The sequence below is a fragment of the Hemiscyllium ocellatum genome, chromosome 16, assembly GCF_020745735.1.
Source record: "Hemiscyllium ocellatum isolate sHemOce1 chromosome 16, sHemOce1.pat.X.cur, whole genome shotgun sequence".
In the NCBI taxonomy this organism is placed as follows: Eukaryota; Metazoa; Chordata; class Chondrichthyes; order Orectolobiformes; family Hemiscylliidae; genus Hemiscyllium; species Hemiscyllium ocellatum.
The window spans coordinates 84,020,599-84,046,003 of NC_083416.1; the positions used below are offsets into that span (position 1 = coordinate 84,020,599).

The 25,405-nt window shown below is 42.7% G+C and overlaps 1 protein-coding gene across 2 annotated transcripts in view; it reads right to left on the reverse strand.

Annotated features, from left to right (window-relative positions):
• Positions 1-203: 203 nt before the first annotated feature.
• The window catches only part of LOC132823515 (protocadherin-1-like), a 367,837-nt gene continuing 342,635 nt past the window's right edge, over positions 204-25,405 (reverse strand). For both annotated transcript variants that reach the window (XM_060837457.1, XM_060837456.1), the window contains exon 4: positions 204-5,123. In XM_060837457.1, the coding sequence (XP_060693440.1) occupies positions 4,738-5,123 (386 nt within the window). In that variant the 3' untranslated portion in view covers positions 204-4,737. The remainder of the gene's footprint in view (positions 5,124-25,405) is intronic.

The following is a 25,405-nucleotide window of genomic DNA, read 5'->3' on the forward strand; positions in this document are numbered from 1 at the left end:
GAGCACTATGACAACAATCCACTGAGGACAAGTCCCATACCATTATACAGGCCAGGACCAGAAACTCAGTGGAGAGTGGACTGCAGAGGTATTTTCCAGCAAAATCTCTAATAAGCATCCCTTGTTTCCAATATCCCTCTGATAAGAAAGAATAGCTCAAAGACAACAGTCTTTGTTTTCCCATTTTATTGGAAAGCTTGGAGGAAGAAATAATTACAATGATTGGGTCTTCTCTCTGTTGACTGCTCAGCAAATAAGGGCCAAGAATTTGTTTACATGCTTAACAATAGAAAAAAAAATAGATATGAATCAAAAACTGTGCTCACTGCCCGCGCAAATCTCAGAAATAACATAGGAAGCCAGTGGATTAACTAGTAAAGCATTACATGTGTTTCCAAACACCTTCAACAATATGATTCTGATTACACATTAAACCCATCTAAAAATAGTAACATACTTCCATTTGCTGATATTGTATTTTTATATAAAAGCAACATTTGCATGTACATAAAACTGTACAAAAACATGGCATACAAGCAATTAAATTAATTATATAAAGAGAACCTACATTGAAGTTCATTCGATTTAAACAGCGGCTGCTGCTTTAGCCAAATCTCATGGAATCTGGTGTTCACCCCCTCTCCACCCTGCCCCGAAAATTAACTTATCTTGGTTAATCTGTCGAGTTGTAGCAAGATATATGGTACAGGCTCATTCAAAGTACTGGCCCTTTTACAGGAGCATGGGCCGCTCAAGGTCTGGTCCAGGATAACACATGGTAAACTACATTGCAACACAATACTTCATAAATACACATGCAATCTACCATTGGATCCATTTTCATAGAATGAAATAAAATGCATCAGCAACCTTTGCTTCCTGATGCAGGAGAGGTGGTTCCTTGAGATCCCATGTGGCCATTCTGCCACCTCGATACTTGCTGGGAATATTTGGTACCTGTATGACTTGAGTTCCGGACGCTTCATTCTCCCATTGTTGTGATACCTGTTCTAATTCCAAGACTCCTGCATCATGCAAACTGTAGCTTAGTTATATTACAAGGCACCACTAACGTTTCAGTTTCCCACTGAGCCAAATAGACACCCTGTTCTTACTGATAGCTTCCAACAATGATTTTAGACTGGAGGCTTGGGGTGGTGGAAGTTAACTGACCACCTCATTATTTGGAGATGCCAGTGTTGGACTGGGGTGTACAAAGTTAAAACTCACACAACACCAGGGTTATAGTCCATCAGGTTTAATTGGAAGCAGTGCTCCAAAAGCTAGTGCTTCCAATTAAACCTGTTGGCTTATAACCTGGTGTTGTGTGATTTTTAACTTTGACTACCTCAGTGGTTGTTTTCTGATTACTGTCCCAGGTCATGCTACTGACTAGCTCAGTCCAACTGAAGGAATTGTGTCAACTTTGAGAATGCATGCAGCTTAGAATTCCACATTGATACCGTCAAGCTGTTCAACAATTTTTTTCCAGAAGCAACATCAAGTCCCTCTACTAGTTCCTGAGAATCAGAGATGACAGAACTCTGACAATAACCACAGGGGTTCTTGCCTTGAACAGTATATCATTCAGATCCCACAATACTGTCACGCCAGAACACAATCTATCTTATACAAACAAAAAAAAATGAAGCCCAAAAATCCTATTGATAACATTCTGTATTTATGTGATGGATTCAGAGTGAATAACTTGATTCATTTCTGATGAGACTTTCAACTAAAGGTTTGTCTGATTTGAAAATAGGCAATGACTTCATGCTGTGAGACCCATCAATTTTAAAACACCAAGATTTTCCCTTACACCAAGAAAGGCTTTCGGTCTTCACTAATTATGCGTGAAGAGCGCTGTAGATTAGTTAGAAACTTAAATTAGCCATCCCACCTCCCTCTTCCCGCTCATCCCTGCTCTCATCACCCTTTCACATTACAAGGCACAAAGTGAGTATGCTTCCCTACACTCGCAAAGCTTGGAAACTCCAGATTTGAGAGGGATCAGGTCTGATCACAGATTTAGCAGGGCTCTATCACAGATGTTGAAACAAAAAAAAGTACATACACACACACACACAGAAGAATGCAAATATTTTGTGACAACAGAGCAATAGTCATGCTAACATAACAATTTTCTTTTATACAAATGCACCATCTTCCTTGATTGGAGCTTCACAAGTTGGGAAAGTGGGTACAACTGGGAAGGGTGCAGTATTTGGAAACAATCACCATAATTAAGACCATTGAAGAAAATGGTTGCTGGGTCATTGAACTAAAAGATTAAAATGAGCAGTGAGTAGGTAGCAGTGCTGTGATCTGTAATTGGTCACAAAATTAATTTAAAATGCCATAAGATGCCCTGATCACTGAGTAATGAAATGATCTCCATGAGACTTGGGGGCTCGGTTGGTACTTATTTGATGGTTGAATAAAAAAAATCCACTTTCACCGTTTGAGTAGATTTTAATGGTATAGTTATGGGAAAGCCATCTGTCCAATTCCATATTCACTTTATTACTGAATGCTCAGTATTCAGTCCTGAAGAAGATACTTTAATACGATTGGTACAATGACCACGACATAATAAGAACATCTAAAAGTATTGTAAAAATTCTTGCCCATGGGGATACTGAGAGGAAGGGAACACCGCTGTATCAGCGGTCAGTTGGTGTGCAGCTGTGGATAATACTGACTGCTCTTCCCTCCCTTTCCTTTTCTCTGGGAGATCCATTTCAATGATACAGATACATTCACATGCCTGCACACTCAATCTCATATGTCACTCACACACACACACACGCAAGCACGCACACACACACACACGCACACAGAATTTCAGTGATTCCTGATGAAGGGCTCCTGACCGAAACGTCAATTTTCCTGCTCCTCTGATGCTGCCTGACCTGCTGTGCTTTTCAAGCACCACTCTAATCTTTTCACACACCCATTGAAGCCCACAAACAAACATGCGCATACTTAATCACATGCGCACACGCACACACAGATAAACATGCATACACTTAATCATACACTTGCACACATACTTAATCACACACACAAACATAATCGCACAATCACACATACACATTCAATCACACGCGTATTCAATAACACAAACATGCAGAGTTACACACATACACGTACACAAGCAACAATATGCTTGCATACAGCAGCACATATATGTGCATAGATACATGCACAGACATATGCAAACACGCACATAAATGCTTACACAGACACACATGAGCACTTATGTAATTATATGTCACGTGCACACATGCAAATGCACATGTAAATATATTTGTACATTCATATGTGCACATATGGATTTTTGCATATGTATGTGCATATTTCTGTGCACACAAATACACATTCACATGAACAAATATTCATGCATACATGGGCACGCACACACACGTACACTCTCTAAACCACACCTTAAAGAAGTTTCAATAAAGTAGCTCATAAAAACTACAATGCCATTCACACCAATGCATTAGCTTACAGAAAGCTGACAGGCACATGGACCTGGCTTCAATCCTTATATGGTGCATATGGAGCAGAGTGAAGTGTCTAAGAAGTAAACCCTCTATGTTCAGCAAGAGTGAACAGCAGACCCAGCAATGGCTATGATCATCCCAGAGGTTCACAGACCAAGGTCCAGAGGTATATACCTCCCTTTCCATTGTCCCATATCAAATTAAGTGGCACCTGAGACCACTAGTCATGTAAATGTTAAAATGACAAGTCAAGTCCTTTGTTTTATTTTAAAAGCAAAAGAAGGGAACAGTGAGTAGCAGAATGGAGACTGGACATGGTTCACCAGTACCCGTTTTCTGAACAATTATAAATAGCAGAAAAGGCAAAGGCCATAATGAACCACCATCAAACTTAATTAGGTCACTGGACGAATTCTTCAGCTAGACTTACAAAATGACATTTCATTGCTACCTTTCAAATTATTTACATGAAGAAAAACACAACTTAAGATCGCTTTGCTTTACACCACTGAGCCACATGAATAACAGTGGAAGAGATTTCTCCCAATCTCTGAACCACAAGAGGTGCAAGTCATACATCATCTGAAGGTTATATTTACACAAGTGTACAGCAATGCTTGCGAGCTTCTGTGCTGATTGGTCCCTGCAGTTAGGGTAAACGTGCCAGACAAGTGGTCGACAACGAGATTTAAGCACTGAGGTGCTAAGTTCTAGAACTACAAGAGTGTAAATTTCTTTTTTTTTGGTTTTCCCCTCTCCCGACATCACCCCCACATGGATGACATGAATCAACTGCATTTATCCACTCCCACAACCGACTCCCACCACATCCACACACAAGAAACGGGAACTGAAAAGAAGGAACAAACAAAAAAAAACGATTGATTGCATGCAATTAAGAAGTTCGACAGCGATGGAAACGATGAGCAGGTCAGATTTGAGTATTGACTGCTGATCTGCCTGTGTTCTTTTCTGCTGTTGGGGTGAAGACTCTGCCAATGGTGTGGAAAACCCTGCTCAATACTCAGTTGGAAAGTTCCATTTCAAACCTGTCCTTTCTCTGAAATTCAAGTTCACCATAGAATTGTACTGCGGACAATAAAGCCTTTGTGTTTTAAGTTTGTTCTCACTGTATGTTCCTCTTTGCTGTTTTCCCCTACTTAACCCTCGCATTTCCATGTGGTTATAAAACAGCTTGCAACAGGCACACAGCAGGCTCCGCCTCCCGTCACAGATAAATCTCTCGCTTGGAACTGGGTGGAGCAGGGCCAGTCGTGTGTTGATAGTCAGGTGGTTGGGTGAGTGGGATTTCCTCCAGAGCCGAGTCCTTGTTGAGCTCATGGTTCGAACTGGGGAAGGCACTGTGCGTTGGTATGAATCGAATATTGGCCAACTTGGCGTTGCCATCCTCCATGAGACGGGGGCTCACGTTGCTGAGGCGATCCTGGCTCCCCCGTTCTTCATAAGGCACAAAGGTGGAAAGTTTGGGGGCATTTTTCTGCTTCCTGTTGGGGGATGGTTGCCCTGGCATCCAGCAGGAGTCAGAATGACCAAACTCTGTGCATTCTCTTGTGCAGTTCCCAGTCATAGCAACGTCAGGTAGTGGTCTGAGATCTACATAGATGTATAAGCAAAGAAAAGAAAATCATTCATTTATTCTCATACAAAAACATTTACCTGAATTTAAATATCATGCATTTAACAGAGTCATCTATGCATTGAAGGGAATAGTATCAGAAAAAGCAACACATAAGGCAGCATAAAGCACAGGGAAACAGAAGTTTGGTGAAAGAGTTTAGCCTCTGGTGATTGATTCGAAGGAAGAGAAAGCAGTCGAGAGATTTAGCTGGAGAATTTCAAAACTTCGGGCGTCGACATATATAATTTTAAATCGATTGGGGAGGGCTGGGAGCGGGGAGATTCTGGCAACAGTTGTTGCTGGTTGCTGGGGCGCAATGGAAATCAGGGTAATGCCAGAAGGAAAGACAGAAAGGGAATGTTCCCAGAGAGTTGTGGGGCTGGAAGTGATGATAATAATGAAGATGAAGTTTATGGGCGAAAACCATGGTGCTGGAAAAGCACAGCAGGTCAGGCAGCATCTGAGGAGCAGGACAGTTAACATTTCAGGCATACGCCCTTCATCAGGATGAAGGCTTATTCCCGAAATGTTGATTCTCCTGCTCCTTGGATGATGCCAGACCTGCTGAGCCTTTCCAGCGCCACACTTCTTGGCTCTGATCTCCAACATCTGCATTCCTCACTCTCTCCTGGTTGTTTGAACCTGAGGATGAAACCTGGAGGCAATTGAATCAGGAACATGAGAAATTTAAATTCAAGGTGTCATTGAAATAGGGTTCAGCTGGGTGATGGGACTTGCTGAAAATAACAGAGTTTGAAATGAAGTCAGGTTTACCAGATGTTGTTGTGGAATGTATTAGTAGTCAAAAAACAAACAAACGACAGTGGATGCTGGAAATCTGAAGTCAACATGAAGAATGCTGGAGAAACTCGGCAGGTGCCCCTGCATCTCTTGACAAAGCCTTGAACCTATGTACGTGGTCAGGGTACAATCAGCCAATAAAAACAAGCTGTCCATGTTCCATGTCCACTCTCTCCAAACCCGTCATAATATTGAACACCTCTCACTGACCACCTCTCAATTTTCTGTAAGATTCTTTTAAATCCCAATCAGTACAGACCCAAACTTTCTCCTCATAAGAAAAGGTCTTCTCTGGACTACCTCTAATCCCTTGGATACTTTTGGATTAACAGCTGGAGAGTGAAATTAAACTGGCTAGTATAACTTCAGGACACATTGAAGGCAATCACATAAGGAGCAGTCGGCACAAAGAATCCAGTTGAGCCCATCATAACTTTGCTACCCAACCTCTCACACTCCCTCACTCACTCTCCAAAACCCAGCAAACTTTAACTTTTCAATCCTTTTTGATGTAAGTGTTGAAACTGTTTCAATTGCCCTTTTAAAATAATTTACTATCAGTGCAGGATCACCAAGTGACAAACACACGACAGTTCTGAAATATTACTGATTGTAATTATTAAGTTGCCCAACATTTTGCTGAATGTGTAATGATATTGGTAAAACATGGACTTTTCAATTTTCAATTTCAACCCTTGGAGTTTTAATACCTGAGAATTTCTATGGGCTAAAATGGTTTTGAAAGGGCAAATATGAAACTGAAATGGCTGCTGGAATCAATTATCTGCCCACAGACTGAGGCAAATTCAGGAAACCAATCTGAAATAAATGAAAACCTGAACTAAAATTATCATTTTATCTAAAAATGAGTCAAATGAAGCAGCTATCAGAAAAACTGGTATCTACACTTTTAGTTTGCATCTGCTTGATAAACCGTCAACACTGGACAGGAACGAATGTTGATGAGGCATCAAAGAAACAATGGGACCAACCTCAGGAATATACAAATGAATTCTATTTTTGCAGCTGCATTGAACAACAGCATGGAGGAGGAAATACTAATTTCTATCTGAAAGACATTGAAGTCTTTGTCCCTGTTTGTTTCAGCCTCTCAGAACAACAAACATTCATCAAGAACTCAAAGGTACCAACAAATTTTGCTGCTAATGATGGTATGAGTCAATAATTCAATGGCTCTGCTTTCAGGTGAACAAGTTAACACCTCAAACTGAACAGCCTTTATTCCTTCAGTCTGTACCACACAGTGTCTTAATCTTTTCACATGTGGTGATTATGTTTGTTCTTTTTCCTCAGGCATAGTAGATAATAAAATTATTTTTTTCCTGTCACTCAAGGAAACCCTGTACTATAATTAGCTCCTTCATATAGACAAATGACATTTGTAGCAGGAGGTTGAAAAAAGGAAGTTGATTTATCCCTCCTCAACTGGTTGTGACAGGACCCAACTGTTTAAAGTTGACATGAGGTAGTGTTGTGGATAGTGCCGAAGGATATTGTCGGTGACAAAGGGACATAGATAAGCTGCAGAGCTGGGCTGAGAGATGGTAAATGGATTTAATGTGGAAAATGTGAGGTGATTCACTTTGCAAGGAGTAACAGGAATGCAGAATATTGGGCTAATGGTAAGACTCTTTATAGTGTAGATGAGCAGAGAGATCTCAGTGTCCAGGTATATAGGTCCCTGAAAGTTGCCACCCAGGTTGATAGGGTTGTTAGGAAGGCATACAGTGTATTAGCTTTTATTGGTGGAAGGATTGAGTTTCAGAACAATGAGGTCATGCTGCAGCTGTACAAAACTCTGGGGCAGCCACACTTGAGGTATTGCGTACAGTTCTGGTCACTGTGTTATAGGAAGGATGTGGAAGCTTTGGAGAGGGTTCAGAGGAGATTAGGTAGGATGTTGCCTGGTATGGAGGGAGAGTCTTATGAGGAAAGGTTGAGGGACCTGCCTGAGGATGTTTTCATTAGAGTGAAGGTTGAGAGGTGTCTTCATTGAGACATAGAAGATAATCAGAGCATTAGATAGGTGGAACAGTGAGAGCCTTTTTCCTTGGATGGTGATGGCTAGCATGAGGGGACATAGTTTTAAATTGAGGGGTGATAAATATAGAACAGATGTCAGAGGTAGTTTCTTTACTCAGAGAGTAGTAGGGGCAAGGAATGCACTGCCTGCAACAGTAGTAGACTCACCAACTTTAAAGGCATTTAAATGGTCATTGGAAAGGTGTATTGACAAAAATGGAATAGCGTCGGTTAGAGGCGCTTCAGATTAGTTTCACAGGTCGGCACAACATTGAGGGCTGAAGGACCTGTACTGCGCTGTAATGTTCTACATTCAATGTTCAATAACATTGTCTTTGGAGTGGCTCACTGGTTAGCACTGCTGTCTCACAGTGTCAGGCACCTAGGTTCAATCCCACCCTCGGGCAACTGTCTGTGTGAAGATCGCATGTTCTCTTTCTGGGTTTCCTCCGGGTGCTCTGGTTTTCTCCTACAGTCCAAAGATGTGCAGGTTAGGTGGATTGGCCATGGGAAATGAAGGGTGATAAATTAGGGGGGAGCAGGTTTGACTGGGATGCTCTTCAGAGGGTCAGTGTGGACTCAATGGGCTGAATGGCCTGCTTCCCCACTGCAGGGATTTTATTCAGCTGAGAGGACAAAGCTTTTATAATAAAAAAAACAAATCTAGTAATTTATTATCAGTCACAATGAAAATACTCCCTCAAATTGTCAAGGAACTAACTGGCTGTCATCTGTCAATGAGGCACTCCTGAAGTCACACGCAGACACATAGACACAGACACAGATACAGACACACACACACACACACACACACACACACACACACACACAGACAAACGCAGGCAAAGAAAAATAGTGCAATAAATTATGCTGGCAATTTAACACAAAGTGAATATTAAAAAAATAACTAAAGCATTCTCAGCAATTTTCTCTCTGAAATGCGCTGACTGAATGTTTGTGTGGACTGATGATGAAATGTACTTCTGCAGTTGCCACTCTGCCTTTGGCTTTGTGCCCACATGTCCAATATAAACGGCTCAGCATTGGAACTGAGTGTTGGAAAAGTCGGACTTCCAGAAAAGCACAGGGTGGAACATGGGCATTCAACACATCAAGTCTGTACCTGCTTCTGCAATGAACAATTCAGTTAGCCCAACTTCCAGTGCTCTTCCCCAAATCCGTGAAACTTTAGTTATTGTAAATTACTTCTGAATCTATATCCAACACACTATCAGGCACTGCCTTCTAAATCCTACTGACTCATTGTCACCTTCTTTCTTTTTTAAACACCTCCAATCAATGGCCTTTAGTTACACACGGACACGCAGATTAGGTGCTTAAAGTCTGGTTGAAGATTTGTAGCTCGGGTGTCCGTTGTTGTGGTTCTGTTCGCCGAGCTGGAAGTTTTTGCTGCAAACGTTTCGTTCCCTGGCTAGGGAACATCATCAGTGCTATTGGAGCCTCCTGTGAAGCGCTGCTTTGATGTTTCTTCCGGTGCAGGAGGATTAGGTGCAGGAAGAGACCTCTCAGTCCCTCGAGCCTGCTCTAGCGTTCAATAAGACCATAGCTGAACTGATTACTCTACACTGTCTAATCTCAATAACCTTGTGTTCTTTTGCTGATTAAGAATTCTGGCTTAAAAACATTGAAAGAGTCTGTTGGAATAAAAGGGAATGTTATTAATGTAGGTGGAAGATTGGCTGGTTCGCAGAAAACAGAGAGTTTGCATAAACAGGTCCTGATCGGCTGGATGCAATGAGTAAACTCCTTTTGGAGTCTGGGCTGGAGCCTCACCTTTTTACAATTTGTGCCAATAACTTCAATGAGTGGAGCAAAGGACCGCCACCTAATTGGCAGATGACACTAAGACAGGTGGAAAAGTATGCCATGAACAAGACATAAAAGATTTGCAGACAAATATAGACAGGTTAAACGAGTTGATAAAACTTTTGCACATGGAGTATAATCTGAGAAAATGTAAAGTTGTTTACTTTGGCAGAAAAGCAAAACAAAACAGCCAAGTATTTAATGGAGAACAACTGCAGAATTCTGGGGTAGAGAGACTTAGGTGTTCTGGTGAAGAGTGACAAAACGTTAATATGCAGGTACAGCATATAATCAGGAAGGTTAATGGGATGCTACCCTTTATTAGGAGGGCAACTGAAGTTAAAAATAAGCTTGTTATGTGATACTCAGCACATTTGATGAGAAGGGCACTGCTTGTCACTAGCCACTCGGGTGTTTCCCTTCTTCCTGGTGGTAGAAATAGAATAGAGATTTGTACACCTGTTGTCTTTCACTATGTCTCACACCTGCACACACACAACATGGGTGCAGGGGAAAATATAAGCAGTCCCACATTTAGGCAGTAATGTGGTGGGAAAAAAAAAATTAAAAATAAAATCCGGGCCTTTGTGAGACAACATTCTGAATACTATGTATAGTCTTGGGTCTTCTTATTTAAGGACGGATGCAGTTGGAGAATATTTATTAAATTGGAAGATGGGATGAGTGGGTTATTTCATAAGGAAAGGTTGAACAGACTGGGTTTGCTTCCCCTGGAGTTTCGTAGACCGAGGGGTGACTTGATTGAAGTTTAGCAGATCCTGAACAGTCTTGCCAAGGTAGATGTGGAAAGGATGATTCCTTTGCGGACGAACCCAGAATGAGGGAGCACTGCATCCCAATTAGGGAACGACCCTTTCAGGACAGACAGGTGATGAATGGATTCTCTCAGAAAGTTATGCAACTGTGGAACTCTCTGCCTCAGGGGGCAGTGGAGGTGTTGGGGAGTGGTGGGGGGGGGGGGGGTGGGAGGTGGGGGAAGGAAGTCAGTCATTGAATATTGTGAAGGGAGAGGTGCAGGAAGAATTTGGGCTATTAAGGAATGGATGGGAGTGTAGAATTTGTAACAATAGGTCAGCGATGACTTAATGGATTGGTGAGGTAGGCACAAGGACCCAAATAATCTAGACCTGCTCCTAATTCATAGCATGTGGAGGTGCCAGTGTTGGACTGGGGTGGCCAAGGTCAGAAATCACATGACACCAGGTTATAGTCCAAAAGGTTTATTTGAAATTGCAAGCTTTCACAGCGTTGCCCCTTCATCAGGTGAAGTATAACACTCGAAAAGCGTGTGATTTCATTAAAGCTGTTCGACTATAATCCAGTGACTTCTTATCGAATTTACGTTTCACTGTCTTTTCAGAAACAGAGTCATGATCCTTTGTGAGGAACCTGAATGGGTGACCCTTTATCCTTAACCAGTGATCTCTAGTTTTATATTCCCTTAAAAAAGGAAATATCCTTTCCACACGCATTCTAGTTATTAACCATTCTGTCACTGGAAAGCAATCTCATTTGCTTAATCTATGCCAAACACATGCTTGACATTATCAAGCCTCCTCTGCTCTCCCATCTACTGGCACACTGTAATTCTCACCACACAAGTTTTCAAGGAAAGATACTTCTGCATTCTACAAAACATACACATTCATCCCAGAAACACTACAGCTGGAGCCAACCCAGCATTTCATAAAGTTTTAACTTAACTTGCTAGCCTCTGTACTCTATGCTTCTATTTATAAACTCTGTATTTCACATGTTTGTTCACCAGTTTTATTGAAATTTTACTCAAAGCTTTGTGCAAAGTGCTGCTCATGCTCAAATATCCTCAGAAAAATAATTGAACGAGGCCTGATAGAAAACACATCTAATATCTCGCAAAAAAAGGAGATTCTCTAGATTTTACTTCGGGAATTAGACAAATACTTTAGGGTGTGGCAAATGTAATTCTTTCAAAGAGCTGCTGCAGGTGTGATGGACCAACAGCAGGGGCTGAGTCAAGCAAAGGCCACTTATTACATTTGGGACTTGAGGCAGTTTGATGCCACCCTGATACTTGGACATTGTAGTAACCAACTGAACCATTGGAGGGAGTTAGACAGAACTTCAGACACCAAAGATACTTCGGATGCTGCACAAAATGAGAGAGAGAGAGAGAGAGAGAGAGAGATGGAGCATAAAAGAGAGAAACACAGAAAGCAAGACATATGGTGTTTCCAGTCTTGACCTTTCATTTGAAATGGTTCTGATGAAACTGAATCATCAGCTCTGCTTCATTCTTTCTTGTTGTGGTCGGCCTGCTGAGTGTTTCCAGCAGTTTCTCATTTTAGGTACGACCAATGGGAAAGAAAGAAGCATTCCCTGCTGTTTGAATAAAATGTTCAGAAACAGAAAATAGCCTTTAAAGTTATATGGAAGTTCTATTGTTCCCACACATGAAAAAATCAGATCAGCCATAAATATCAATGAGATGGAAATGTGCTCAAGGCTCTTGTGATGCATTGGTAATGTCTCTATCTCTGAACCAGGAGATGTGTGTTCACATTTCCACCTGCTCCACAGGTGCATCATAAAGTGATGTGTTTTTGTGGCAGTGGTAGTGGCCCTACCTCTGAGACAGGAGGCCCTGGTTTAAGTTCCACCAGAGGGTGTTTTATAACATCTCTGAGTACGTTGATTAAGAAGTCTGACTAATAAAACAAATATCATGTGCCAACCCATGTAATATAGATTCAACATGATTCAGAGGAAACCTGAGTGGTTGAATGTTCCTGTCTCCTGTGAGAAAATCTCTTCAAATACATGGTCAAGGAGCTCTTAGGAAAAATGATTGTCTTCACCATTGATTGGTTTGTTATTGACATTGGTGCATGCAATGAGGCCTAGATAGTTTTTATACTGGAGTAGGGGGCCCAGCTGAATTGGAACCATTGCTGTGACAGAATGATGAGGAAGGGATTTAGGGTAATAGTTGGCTGTTTGATCTGGGAAGGCTGAGAGTGCAGAATTTAGAACACAACAGATCATTCCTAATCTTACTGAATGGTGCAACAGGCCGACGGACTGAACGGCCTTTCCCCCCTAACTTGTATATCTCTATGGGCTCCACAAGGCCAGTGGCAGCCAGAGTATAAATCTGCCGTGAAGAAAGTTGCTATTTTTGAAATCACTCTTTCAGAGGACAATGGCTGAATTTGGAAATGTTTACAGTTGGGGGAACTGCCTCAGTCTTAAGCTCAGAATTTCCTTCAAACTCACTCTCTCTTCAAGACACTCCTTAAAATCTTCCTTACTTGATTAAGCTTCCAATCACCTGTCCTAAAATCTCTGTATACGATACAGTATTGGATTTTGCCAGATAGTATTTGTGTGAAACACCGTTCAGTCCCACTGGCCCCTTCACAATTCCCTGTCAGTTATTTCATGACTTCAAAAGCACTCCGTAAATCGGAATGGTTCTTGCTCTGATTGAACTTTGCCTCCATGATGAGCAGTTAAAGTGCTGACTATAATGTACAAGGATCTCATCCTGTAGCCAACTCAGCTTTTCACATGAGCTGTCTCTAGGACTCCAAGTAGCAAATCCTTCTCTGCTCTCAATACCCCAGCACTGGGAAGCTGACCTTTCGCAGGGTCGAATGCCAGTCACACAATCCCATTGGTAGAGGGGCTTATTCCCCCATTATCTCAGTTCATCTTTTTGCCAATTGAATTTTCTAATTTCAGAGCATCTCCAGCAATGTTAAAAAAAAAGAGAGGAAATGACAGTCACAGGACTAAAGTCATTCAGTCCCTTGGACCTCGTTCACTGAAATTCGACCATAAGACTATCAAAAACAGGAACAGCAGTAGTCCATCCAGCCCCTCCCGTCTGCTCCATCATTCAATACATTCATGGCAATCCGGCATTCCTCACATCCATTTTCCTGCCCGTTCCCCATAACCCGTGATTCCCCGACTGATCAAGACTCTCTCAATCTCAGCATTAAATGACCCACAGCTGTCTGTGGCAAGGAGTTCCAGAGACTCTCAACCCTCAGAGAAGAAATTGCTCCAAATCTCAGTCTTAACTTGGTGCCCCTTAATACTGAGATCGCGCCCTCTTAATTCTGCACTCTCCCATGGGGGGAAAACATCTTCTCAGTGTTTACCCTGTCAAGCCTCTTCAGAATCTGATATTGAGACAGAGACAAATTGAGCAGTTAGACCATGGCTGATCTGTAAGTGGGTGGAGAGATACAATGTATGGGTTTTTGCAGCAAGAGATTGGAGGAGGGGAGCCTGAGTCTCCAAATAGATGAGGACAGGGAGGAGGTGGTGGTGTCACAGTGAAAATTTCACTGGTTTTGTGAATCCAGGTTAATATTCTGAGGATGTGGGTTCAAATCCCACCCTGACAGATAGTGATATCTGAAATCAATAAAGGTCTGGAATTAAAAAAAACATAACCATCCAGCCTTGGGTGACTGTGTGGAGTTTGTAGGTTCTCCCTGCGTCTGAGTGGGTTTCCTTTGGGTGCTCCAGTTTCCTCCCACAGTCCAAAGGTATGCAGATTAGATGGATTGGCCACAGCTTGCAGGGTAACAGGGATGGGGGCAGGTCTGGGAGGAGTGCTCTTTGGGGGGGTGGTGGAGGAGAGCAGGGAGGATTTGATGGGCTAAATGGCCTGCTTCCACACGTAGCGTTTCTAATCGACCACAGTCAATTGTTACAAAATTGACTGGAATTTGCATATTCGATGAATGAATAAAGGAGAAGGGGTTTGGAGGGTAAAGGTGAGAGAAGGATCATCTTATCAAATGATAAACTGCTGACCAGCAATGAGCATTTAATTGCCTCATTCAGCAGTTCTGTTTTACTCAAGCACTGTGACAGAGGCTGCAGAGATCGGTAAGTCCTAACAGCCTCAATGAGCAGGCCCATTTCCATAGGAACAACAAAGATCCCTTAATCACTGCTTATTGATTTCCCATTCACTTCACTCTTGAGAAATAAGACAACAGTGACTTCGCAGAGTTCAGCTGACAAGAGGTGTCTGATTGCCATCGAGAACAACTCCAGACACTGGGGATCGTTTGCTGTCATTTATATCAGTATGTAAGACAATGTTTCATGGACAGAGTCTTTATGGAATGGAACTGCCCAGATATCCCATGGGATCACAGCTTGCATTGTGAGAGAACCCCAGGGAATGGTGAAGCAGTGAATCTGTCACAGCAACAACTTATATTTCTGGAGCACCAGCAAAATATTGAGGTGCCTCACTGATATCTCCGCAAACTAAAATGTGTCTTGCGTTTATGTTATGCTTTCTGCATACTGAAGAATTTCATTGTTAATTAACTTCCTTTAAAGTGCAGTTTTGTCATTATGTACACAAACACGGCAGGCAATTTGTACACAGAAAGCTCCAACAAACTTTAAGGAGGTGAATGAGCAGTTAACCAACATGAACAAGGAACATGAGGAGGCTATCAGCCCTTCCAGACTGCTCCCTCATTTCAATACCATCATGGCTGATTTTAACCTCAACTCTGCACTCCCATATGTCACTGATAGGCTTTCATCTTCTTGGTCATCAAGAAACTATCCACCTCTGCCTTAATATTTAAAAAATCCACATCTACTGCCTTTTGTGGAAGGAAATTCTGAAAACTTACTACCCTTTGAGAGAAATAATTGTCACAGAGTCATACAGCACAGAAACAGACCCTTTGATCCAATCAGTCAATGCTGCATGTCATCCCAAACTAAACTAGTCCCACTTGCCTGCAAACCTTTCCTATCATGTACTTATCCAAATGTATTTTAATTGTTGTAATTCCTCAGGAAGTTCATTCTACATGCAAACCACCTTCTGTGTTAAAAAAATTGCCCTCATGTCTTTTTTAAATCTCTCTCCTCTCACATTAACACGTGTCCCCTAGTCTTGAAATCCCCCATCCTAGGCAAAGGACAACCACCATTAACCCTGGTTATGCTCTAATTAATTTATAAACTTCTATAAGGTCATCTCTTAAACTCTGACGCCCCACTGATAAAGGTCTCAGCCTATGCAGCCTTTCTTTATAATTCAAACCCTCCATACCCAGCAATATCCTGGTAAAATGCTTCTAAACCTTTTCTAGCCAAATCAAACCTTCCTAAAACTGAGGGACCAGAAATGGACACAGTATACCAGAAGAAGCTTCACTAATGTCCTGACAACCTCAATATGATTTCCTAACTTTTTCACTCAAAGGACTGAGCAATGAAGGCAAGTGTGCGAAATGTCTTTTTAACCAAATTGTCTATATGTGACACAAACTTCAAATAATTATGTACCCGAATCTCTAGGTCTCTCTGCTCGTAACCAGTATTCAAGATCCTACCATTAATTGTGTCAGCCCTATCCTTGTTTGTCTTATCAAAATGCAATACCTCACATCTATCCAGATTGTACTCCATCTGCCATTCTTCAGCCCATTGATACAATTGATCAAGATCCCTTTGTGACCTTAGAACAACTTCATCCACAAACTTACTAACCATGCCTTCTATATTATTATTCAAATCATTTATGACTAACAAGAGACTCAGCCCTGATCCCTGTGGAACACCGTTGGTCACAGGCCTCCAGTCCGAAAAACAACCATCCACCATTACTCTGTCTCCTGCCATTAAACCAATTTTGTAACCAATTGGCCAGCTCACTCTGAATCCCATATGACCTAACATTACTAATTAGGCTACTATGTGGAAGCTTGTCAAAGGCTTTACTAAAGTCTAAGTAAACAATGTCAACTGCTCTGCCCTCATCAATCTTTTGGTAACTTTCTCAAAAAATTCAATCAAGTTTGTGAGACATGATTTTCTTGGCACAAAACCATGCTGACTATCCCAAATCAATTTTTGCCCCTCTAAATGTCCATTCCTATCTTTTAAAATCCCCTCCAACAATTTACCCACAGCTGAAGTCAAACTCACTGGTCCATAGTTACCCGGTTTCTCCGTACAACCTTTCTTTAGCAAAATACAACATTAGCCATCCTCAGTGATGAGATACCTCACCCATAGTTATAGATGATGGAAACACATCTGCTCAAGGTCTCGCAATTTCCTCCGTTACTTCCCACTACTTTCTGGGATACATTAGATCCAGTTTTGGTGATTTTTCCATGTTTCATTATCTGTCTTAAATGGGTAACCCTCTTAACCTACTATGCCTAGTTCTGGCTTGTCCCACAAGAAGAAACATCCTTTCCACATCCAGTCAGACAAATCCCCTAAGGGTGTCCTATGTTCCAATTATCCAGAGGATGTTGTGGTCCTGTTCGCCGAACTGGGAATTTGTGTTGCAGATGTTTCGTCCCCTGTCTAGGTAACATCCTCAATGCTTGGGAGCCTCCTGTGAAGTGCTTCTGTGATGTTTCCTCCAACATTTATAGTGATCTGGCCCAGCTTATGTAGGTATTAGTATTGCAGGTATTGGTCTAGTAAACCTTCTCTGATCTGTTTCCAACATATTAACATCCTTCTAAAAGTAGGTTGGCCTGGAGTGTACATGGAACATCCGATGCCTGTCCATGCTGTTTTAGTGAGGAGAACACTGGAGTGGTCCCCTTCATTCCTTTGCATAGTGCCATTTCACATTCACATTGGTCAGGCAGATGGCTTCAGCTTCATGAGCCATTAGACAGATGTACAGCACAAAGGCCCTTCAGCCCATCAGGTCTGCATAGTCAAAAACAGACTCCTAATTTATTCTCGTTCCATATTCCAGCACTTGGCACAAAACCTTGAATGCCTTGCCATCACACGTGCGCATCAAATACTTCTTCAAGATTGAGAGTTGTGGCCTCTCCCACCCTTACAGACTGTGTGTTCCAGATACCCACCACCCTCTGGGTCAAAAAAGATTTTCCCCACATCCCTTCAAAACCTCCTGCCCCTTACCTTCACTCTATGCCCCTGTTTGTAGATCCCTCCATCAAGGTGAAATGTTTCTTCCTGTGTATGCCCTAGACAATATATATATCAATCACAACCTGCCCCACCTCAGTCTCACCTCCTCTAAGGGAAATAACTCCAGTCAATCCACCTGATAACAAGACTTCGTTTTTCTAACATTGTTTAAAGGCTCAATACTGACCAGGACACTGGGGAAGATCTCCCTGTGCTCTGAATGTAGGGTTGCTTGCTGAGCTGGGAGGTTCATTACCAGACAACATCTTCAGTGGGTCTCAAGCAAAGCAGTATACATGATTCCTGCTTTCTATTATATGTTTGGGTTTCCTGTGGTGATGTCATTTCCTGTTGTTTTTCTCAGGGGGTGGTAAATAGGGTCTAATTCAATGTGTTTGTTGATAGAGTTCTGGTTGGAATGCCATGCTTCTAGGAATTCGTGTGCATGTCTCTGTTTGGCTTGTCCTAGGATAGATGTGTTGTCTCAGTCGAAGTGGTGTCCTTCCTTATCTGTATGTAAGGATACTAGTGAGAGAGGGTCATGTTGTTTTGAGGCTAGTTTGTATTTGTGTATCCTGGTGGCTAGTTTTCTGCCTGTTTGTTCAATGTAGTGTTTGTTACAGTCCATGCACGGTATTTTGTAAATGACATTAGTTTTGCTTGTTGTCTGTATAGAGTCTTTCACGTTCATTAGCTGCTGTTTTAGTGTGTTGGTGGGTTTGTGAGCTACCATGATGCCGAGGGGTCTGAGTAGTCTGGCACTCATTTCTGAGATGTCTTTGATGTAGGGGAGAGGGGCTAGGGTTTCTGGACGTGTTTTGTCTGCTTGTTTGGGTTTGTTGCTGAGAAATCGGCAGATTGTGTTCATTGGTTACCCGTTATTTTTTTAATACATGGTACAGGTGATTTTCCTCTGCTCTGTGTAGTTCCTCTGTGCTGCAGTGTGTGTTGGCTCATTGAAATAACGTTCTAATACAGCTCTGTTGGTGAATGGTGGGATGATTGCTTCTGTAGTTCAATATTTGGTCAGTATGTATTGTTTTTCTGTAGACGCTGGTTTGAAGTTCCTCATTGGCTGTTCACTCTACTGCATCATCTAGGAATGGCAGTTTGTGGTTGTTTTCTTCCTCTTTATTGAAATTTATGGCAGTAAGGGTATTATTGATGGTCTTCAAGGTTTCCTCTAATTTGTTTTGTTTAGTGATGACAAAGGTGTCATCCACGTAGTGGATCTAGAGTTTGGGTTGGATGGTTGGCAGAGCTGTTTGTTCAAGCCTCTGCATTACTGCCTCTGCTAAGAACACCGATATCGGTTCGTCTGTATGTTTTGTTGTTGAAGGTGAAGTGTGTGGTAAGGTGTAGGTCCACTAGCTTGACGATACTGTCCTTGCTGATGAAGTTAGTGGTGTTTGGTGTATGTGCCTTTGGGTCTTCAAATAGTGTAGTCAGTGTTTCCTTGGCCAGGTTAATATTGATTGATGTAAACAGGGCTGTTACATCAAAGGAGACCATTATTTCATCCTCTTCTATCTTGTGTATTTGATGGTCTTCAGGAATTCTTGGGTGGAGTGGATGGAGTGGTGTGAGCCTTCTACTAAGTATTACTCAAAATTCATAAACCAATCTCGCTACCTGGAACACCAACTTATTTATTAGCCAAGGAGCTACACCAAAGACTAAAATACTTAGTAGAGGACTCACGCCACTCCATTCACTCCACCCAAGAATTCCTGAAGACCATCCTGAAATACACCGACTCCCCGTGCGGATAGACCGTCTCCCCGTGCGGATAGACCAACTCCCCGTGCGGATAGACCGTCTCCCCGTGCGGATACATTGTTTCCTCATGATAATGGTTGGTGCTGGAAAAGCACAGCAGGTCAGGCACCAGACGAGGAGCAGGAGAGTGGATGTTTTGGGCAGTTCCCTTCTTTAGGACCTCATGCCTTGTATTAGAGCCAGAGACAGGAATCTATTGTCATTTATGCTTGGACATACATTCAATGTGTTTTCATCTAGGGAGCTTCGGTCCAACTATTGGACCATGAGATGAAACTCAATAGTCCCCATGTGGTTAGCAGTGACACAATCCATCAGATTGTGCCTTTTGTAACCATGGATCTTTCTATGTTTCTGTGTTAATAAACCTTGGTCAGATATTCACTTTTAGCAGTATTCTCCCCAAAGGATGAAAGAGGCTGCCGGTGAGAGAATCCCAGAACTTTGGGTTTGGAAATGGATGGAGGCACGAAAGCATTCAGGAGTACAGAGAAAAGTGGGAATAGGATGATGAGATAGAGGATCAATCATAATCATATTGAACAGCAGAGCGAGCTCAAAGGACCAAATGGCCCACTTCTATATTATGTATTAATGTTCTAATAGAGGAGAGATTTAAATTGTGGGTGTGTAAGAAACCAGAAATGGCAGAGATCCTGAAGGGTTTATAGTCATGGAATCATACAGTACAGAAAACGTCCTTCAGCCCATTAAGTCAAAAATACACTGCCATCTACACTAGTCCGACTTTCCCATTCGAGGTCCACAGCCTTGAATGTCATGACACTTCAAGTGCATATCCAACTACTGTTCAATGCTTGTGAGGTTTCCTGTTTCAACTTCGCTCCCAGGCAGTTTTCCTCACATTCCCCTTTGAACCTCCTGCATTTTCACTTTAAAATGATGTCCCCTTGTTACAGATCCCTAAGCCGGAGTAGTGTTGGAGGGTCATGGAGACCAGCAGTGGCAGTGCTCCTGTCTTCAGCAGGCCCAAAGCCTGGCCTTGGGACTCAGAGGGCCATTGGCTGCGGTGGAGCTTGGTTCCTGGGAGCGGATCTGCCAGTGGGGAAAACAACGGGAGATTATCCAGCCTGTTTCCATCGCTGAAATGCTCCATCTCAGGCAGCATCCTGGTGAATCTCCTTTGCACCTCCTCCAGTGCTGTCACATCTGAAATACTCCTCCAGAGGCCCAACACCAAGTCACCTTTTATTTACTCATGAACGGTACTTGGCTATAGTACTGCCTCACATAGTGTCAGGCAGCAGAGGGTTGGTATCTCTGACCCTCAAACTTCATCTGTCAGCCAGGGTTCCCTGACTGGACCAGATTAGCAGCCTCAATCAGGGATCTTATACTCTATGATGTATAATCACAACATCCTTGTTATAGCATGGTGCCCAGACTGCACACAACACTCCAGCTGTGGCCTCACCAAAGTTCTGCAAAGCTGCAACATACCCTGTAAACCTTGACTGGTAAAGGCAAGTATCCCATATGTCTCCTCTATTACCCTGTCCCACCACCTTCAGGCATCTGTGGACAAGCACATAATCTCCCTGTTACTCTAATATTGCTGTGGAGTGACTGGAAGTTACAGAGATCAGGATCTGATGCTTCCAATTTGCCTCTTGTTGGGGGTGACCTGTGACTGTCCCGACTGTACAACAATGAATACTGCCATGACTCTCAGCACAGAAACAATACCTGGCCCTGTAAGCTTTCAACACTGCATCATCACACACCATTACAGTACAGGGCGCTCTCTGACCTTGGAGCTGTCAACTGTGGACATTAACTGCTATTATCACAATAACAGGTCTCTGCAGTCAGGAGGCAAGAAACAACTTTGTTATTTGCAGCAGCCATTACCAGGCACTTTGTGACATAGTGGCAGCTAATTCTGAGGAATTTTTACCTCCCTTGGCTTTTTGGGCAAATTCACACCCAAGGTCACAAATCAAAAATGTATTCCTAATTTCATTAATTCAGCACAAAAACTTCTGGCCTGCAAAGTGCACATTCAGAAGTTTCAAATGTCCATTTTAAAACCAGAACACTGTGAAAGAATACAGAAGTCAGGCCGATAAAATATTCAATCACTTTCAGGTTTGAAATCTTGTTCATGTCCCTCAACAATACCATTTTCCAATTATTCTGTCTGATTCTAGGATAGCTACACCTGCTTCTTTGTCGACTATGTCGAACAGTCCCTCTTCAGTACCTACACAGGCACTACTCTTCCGCTATTACATCGATGACAGCATCAGTGCAACGTTCTACACCCAGGCTGAACTGGAGCAGTTCATCGACTCTGCCTTCAGCCTCCACCCCGCCCTCAAATTCACTTGGTCCATCTTGGACACCTCCCTCCCCTTTCTTGACCTCTCCATTTCAATCTCCAGTGACAGTCTCCAGACACACGTCTGCTATAAACCCACAGACTTCTGTAACTACCTGGACTACATCTCCTCCCATCCAGTATCCTGCAACAAATCCATTCCATTTTCCAAATTCCTCTGCCTCCAAAGCATCTGCTTAGATGAGGAGATTTTCCACTCCCAAGCACCCCAGGTGTCTACCTAATTTGAACAATGTGCTTGTCCTCCCTCTGAGATCCAGACAGTCCTCCACCACACCACCTCCATTTCCCATTCTACTGCTCTAAAACTGCCCCTCCCAATGCAATAAAGACGGAGGCCCCCATGTCCTCACCTACCACCCCACCAGTCTGTGTATCCAATGCATCATCCTTAAACACTTTTGCCAACTCCAGCTAGACCCCAACCCCAAGAACATCTTCCCCTCGCTACCCCTCTCTGCTTTCCACAAGGACTATTCCCTTTGACAGTCCTTGGTTCACGCCACTCTCCCCACCCAACTCCCTCAAACACCCAGGTACCTTCCCCTGTAACCGGAAAAGATGCAAAACCTCCCAGGACACCACCCACCTCATCTCCATCCAGGGCCGCAAAACAGTCCTTCCAGGTAAGACAGAGGTTCACCTGCCTCTCCTCCAACCTGGTTTACTGCATCAGGTGCTCCCGATGTGGTCTTCTCTACATCAGGGAGACCAAACGTAAACTTAGGGAATGGTTCACCGAGCATCTCAGCCAGGCCTGCAGAGGCCAACCAGACCTCCCAGTCACGGCCCATTTTAATTCCCCTTCCCACTCCCTCTCCAACATGACCATCCTTGGCCTCCTCCATTGCCACAATGAACCAAACTGCAAATTGGAGGAAGAACACCTCATCTTCCGCCTGGACAGCCTACAGCCCAGAGGACTCAACACTGAGTTCTTCAATTTCAAATAACCTCCCTTCCCAGTCCCCTCCTCCTCCCTTCCACTGCTCCCTACCACCAACCAGATCCATTCCTCCCATTGACCATCCAGGTCGTATCCTCTGTCTGTCTTCACCTATCCCCACTTCACCACCCTGCCCCCATCACCCCCTTTATCTGCAGCTCCCCCCACACCCACCCCGAGTCCTGAAGAAGGATTATACCCGAAACGTTGACTTCTCTACCTCCTAAGGCTGCCTTAGCTCGCTGTGCTCTTCCAGCCTCCTGCCTGTTTATCTGAGGCAAACCATCACATTTTCCTCCTTGAACAGCCTTTCTATTGCTGCCATGGGAGTGTCCAAACCTCTGAACTAGAAGAGCCAGGTTCAAATCCCACTTGCTCTAGCAGTGTACAATCATATCTCTGAATAAGATGATGGGAAAGTATCAGGATTGAGAGGAAAGGGTGCACCATGGACTCAAATCTCCAAGAAAGCCTGCCAGTAAGTGATGTTATCCTCTTCCCCTCCTTCTGTTACTGTCAAAGATGTGACATAGGGATTCCCGACTGTAGGGGCTCTTGTGCTACAGTGGTAATGCCGTATCTCTGAACCAAGAAGTTGGGTTCATGTCCTATACCTGGTCAAGAATTGTATAATAATATCCCTGAAGAGATTGATTAGAAAATATATACTGGGTTGGCTCTGGTGTGAAGGCTATTCACCCTCAACAGCTGTCTCTATCATCTCTCAAACTGCATCACAATTTGTACACAGTTCATGACACTGTATGTACACAGTCTGTGACGTTGTATGTACAGAGTCTGTGACGCAGCATATACACAGTCCATGATACTACGTGTACATGATGCTGTATGTAGACAGTCCATGATTCTGCGTGTACACCTTCCGTGATGCTCCATGTACAGACTGGGATTTCAAGTACGGAGATCAAGATAACCAGTGAATTCTTGCTTGCAGAATTATGCATTACGTAAAACTGATTAAAGCAGGTCACAAACAGTAGGGAGATTCAGACCAAGCACTGCTACTATCCTACACTGTGCATTAATCTCAAGATCCATCTTCACTCTTCAGCAGAAAACAGTCTGACTGTGGCAATAAGCCAACAGAACACCGGAGCTCCTTTCTAGGCCAGTAAATCCCTTCGCTTTAAAACAGAGTCACAAAAGCTCCAGTGAGTGTTCCTCTTACTGAAATATTATCAACAATATCTGCATTATTTTCAATCAATTTGACTGCTGTTTAAATGCTTGAGAGTGTTAATCTTGCTTGATCAGCTTCAATATCAAAACCATTCAGTAATATTGTCCATTAACTATTTGGGATGGTAAACATCTCCCAATCAGCCATCGGTAACACTCAGACTTTACTTCCACTGGCCCTGACTACATTTGTAAACATTGGTTTCTGGGATGTGAGTATCTGTGCTGGGAGTCAGTTTGGAGTCAAACACATTGCTGTGGGTCAGGAGTCACGTGGAGGTAAGGATGGTAGATTTCTTTCACTAAAGGGTATTAGTAAACAAGATGGGTTTTCACAAAGATTATTGCATTTGGTCACATTTTTGATTCAGATTTCAAATGTCACCATTTGAACCCATGTCTGCAGTTAATTAACCTGAGGCTTAAGAACTATTAGTTCATTGATATTATCACAACATCATTACCTCCTATAGAATAGTCATGCCATAAGACTTCATGAATGAACATTGATACTAACATCAATGGGTTGTTGAACAACATATTTTTCTAGGAGGTGGTCACCAATTGGTATTCAGGAGTGAAGAACTTTCTCAGTTCCCCACCTGTTTGCTAAAGGTTAACTGAAACACTCAATCCACACACAAGGCAACTACAGTATAACAGTTGGGCAGCAACTGTGGAGCTTTCAAATTCAGTTAATGAATAAGCCAGACCAGAAAGGTGCTCACATCAGTAATAGTCATCAAGTGATACTTGGGTTGTCAAAATAATGTGACGTCCTTATACAGTCTGAACTACAAGAGACTCCAGACTCATAACGATATAGTGAACTCTTAACTAACCTCTGAGAGGAAGCCACTTGTGAATGAATTGAAGTGTTAATGCTAACTTTGTCAGTGACTCACACATCCTGTGAATGAATCAAAAATCAGGGGCATCTGCTCCAGGTCATTTCTAGGTAAAACAATGACTGCAGATGCTGGAAACCAGATTCTGGATCAGTGGTGCTGAAAGAGCATTTCGGATGCTGACTGAACTGCTGTGCTCTTCCAGCACCACTAATCCAGAATCCAGGTCGTTCCAGTCTTTTTTTTTCATATTATGGCATCACTGGCTAGGTAAGTACCTATCCCTAATTGCCCAGAAGGCATTTAAGAGTCAACCACATTGCTGTGGGTCTGGAGTCACATGTAGGACAGAGTAGGTAAGGATGGCAGCTGCCTTCCCTAAAGGGCATTCATGAACCAGATTGGTTTTTCCAATGATCAATAATAGTTTCATGGTCATTTGTAGATTATTAATTTCAGATTTTTAAATATTGAATTCAAATTCCACTA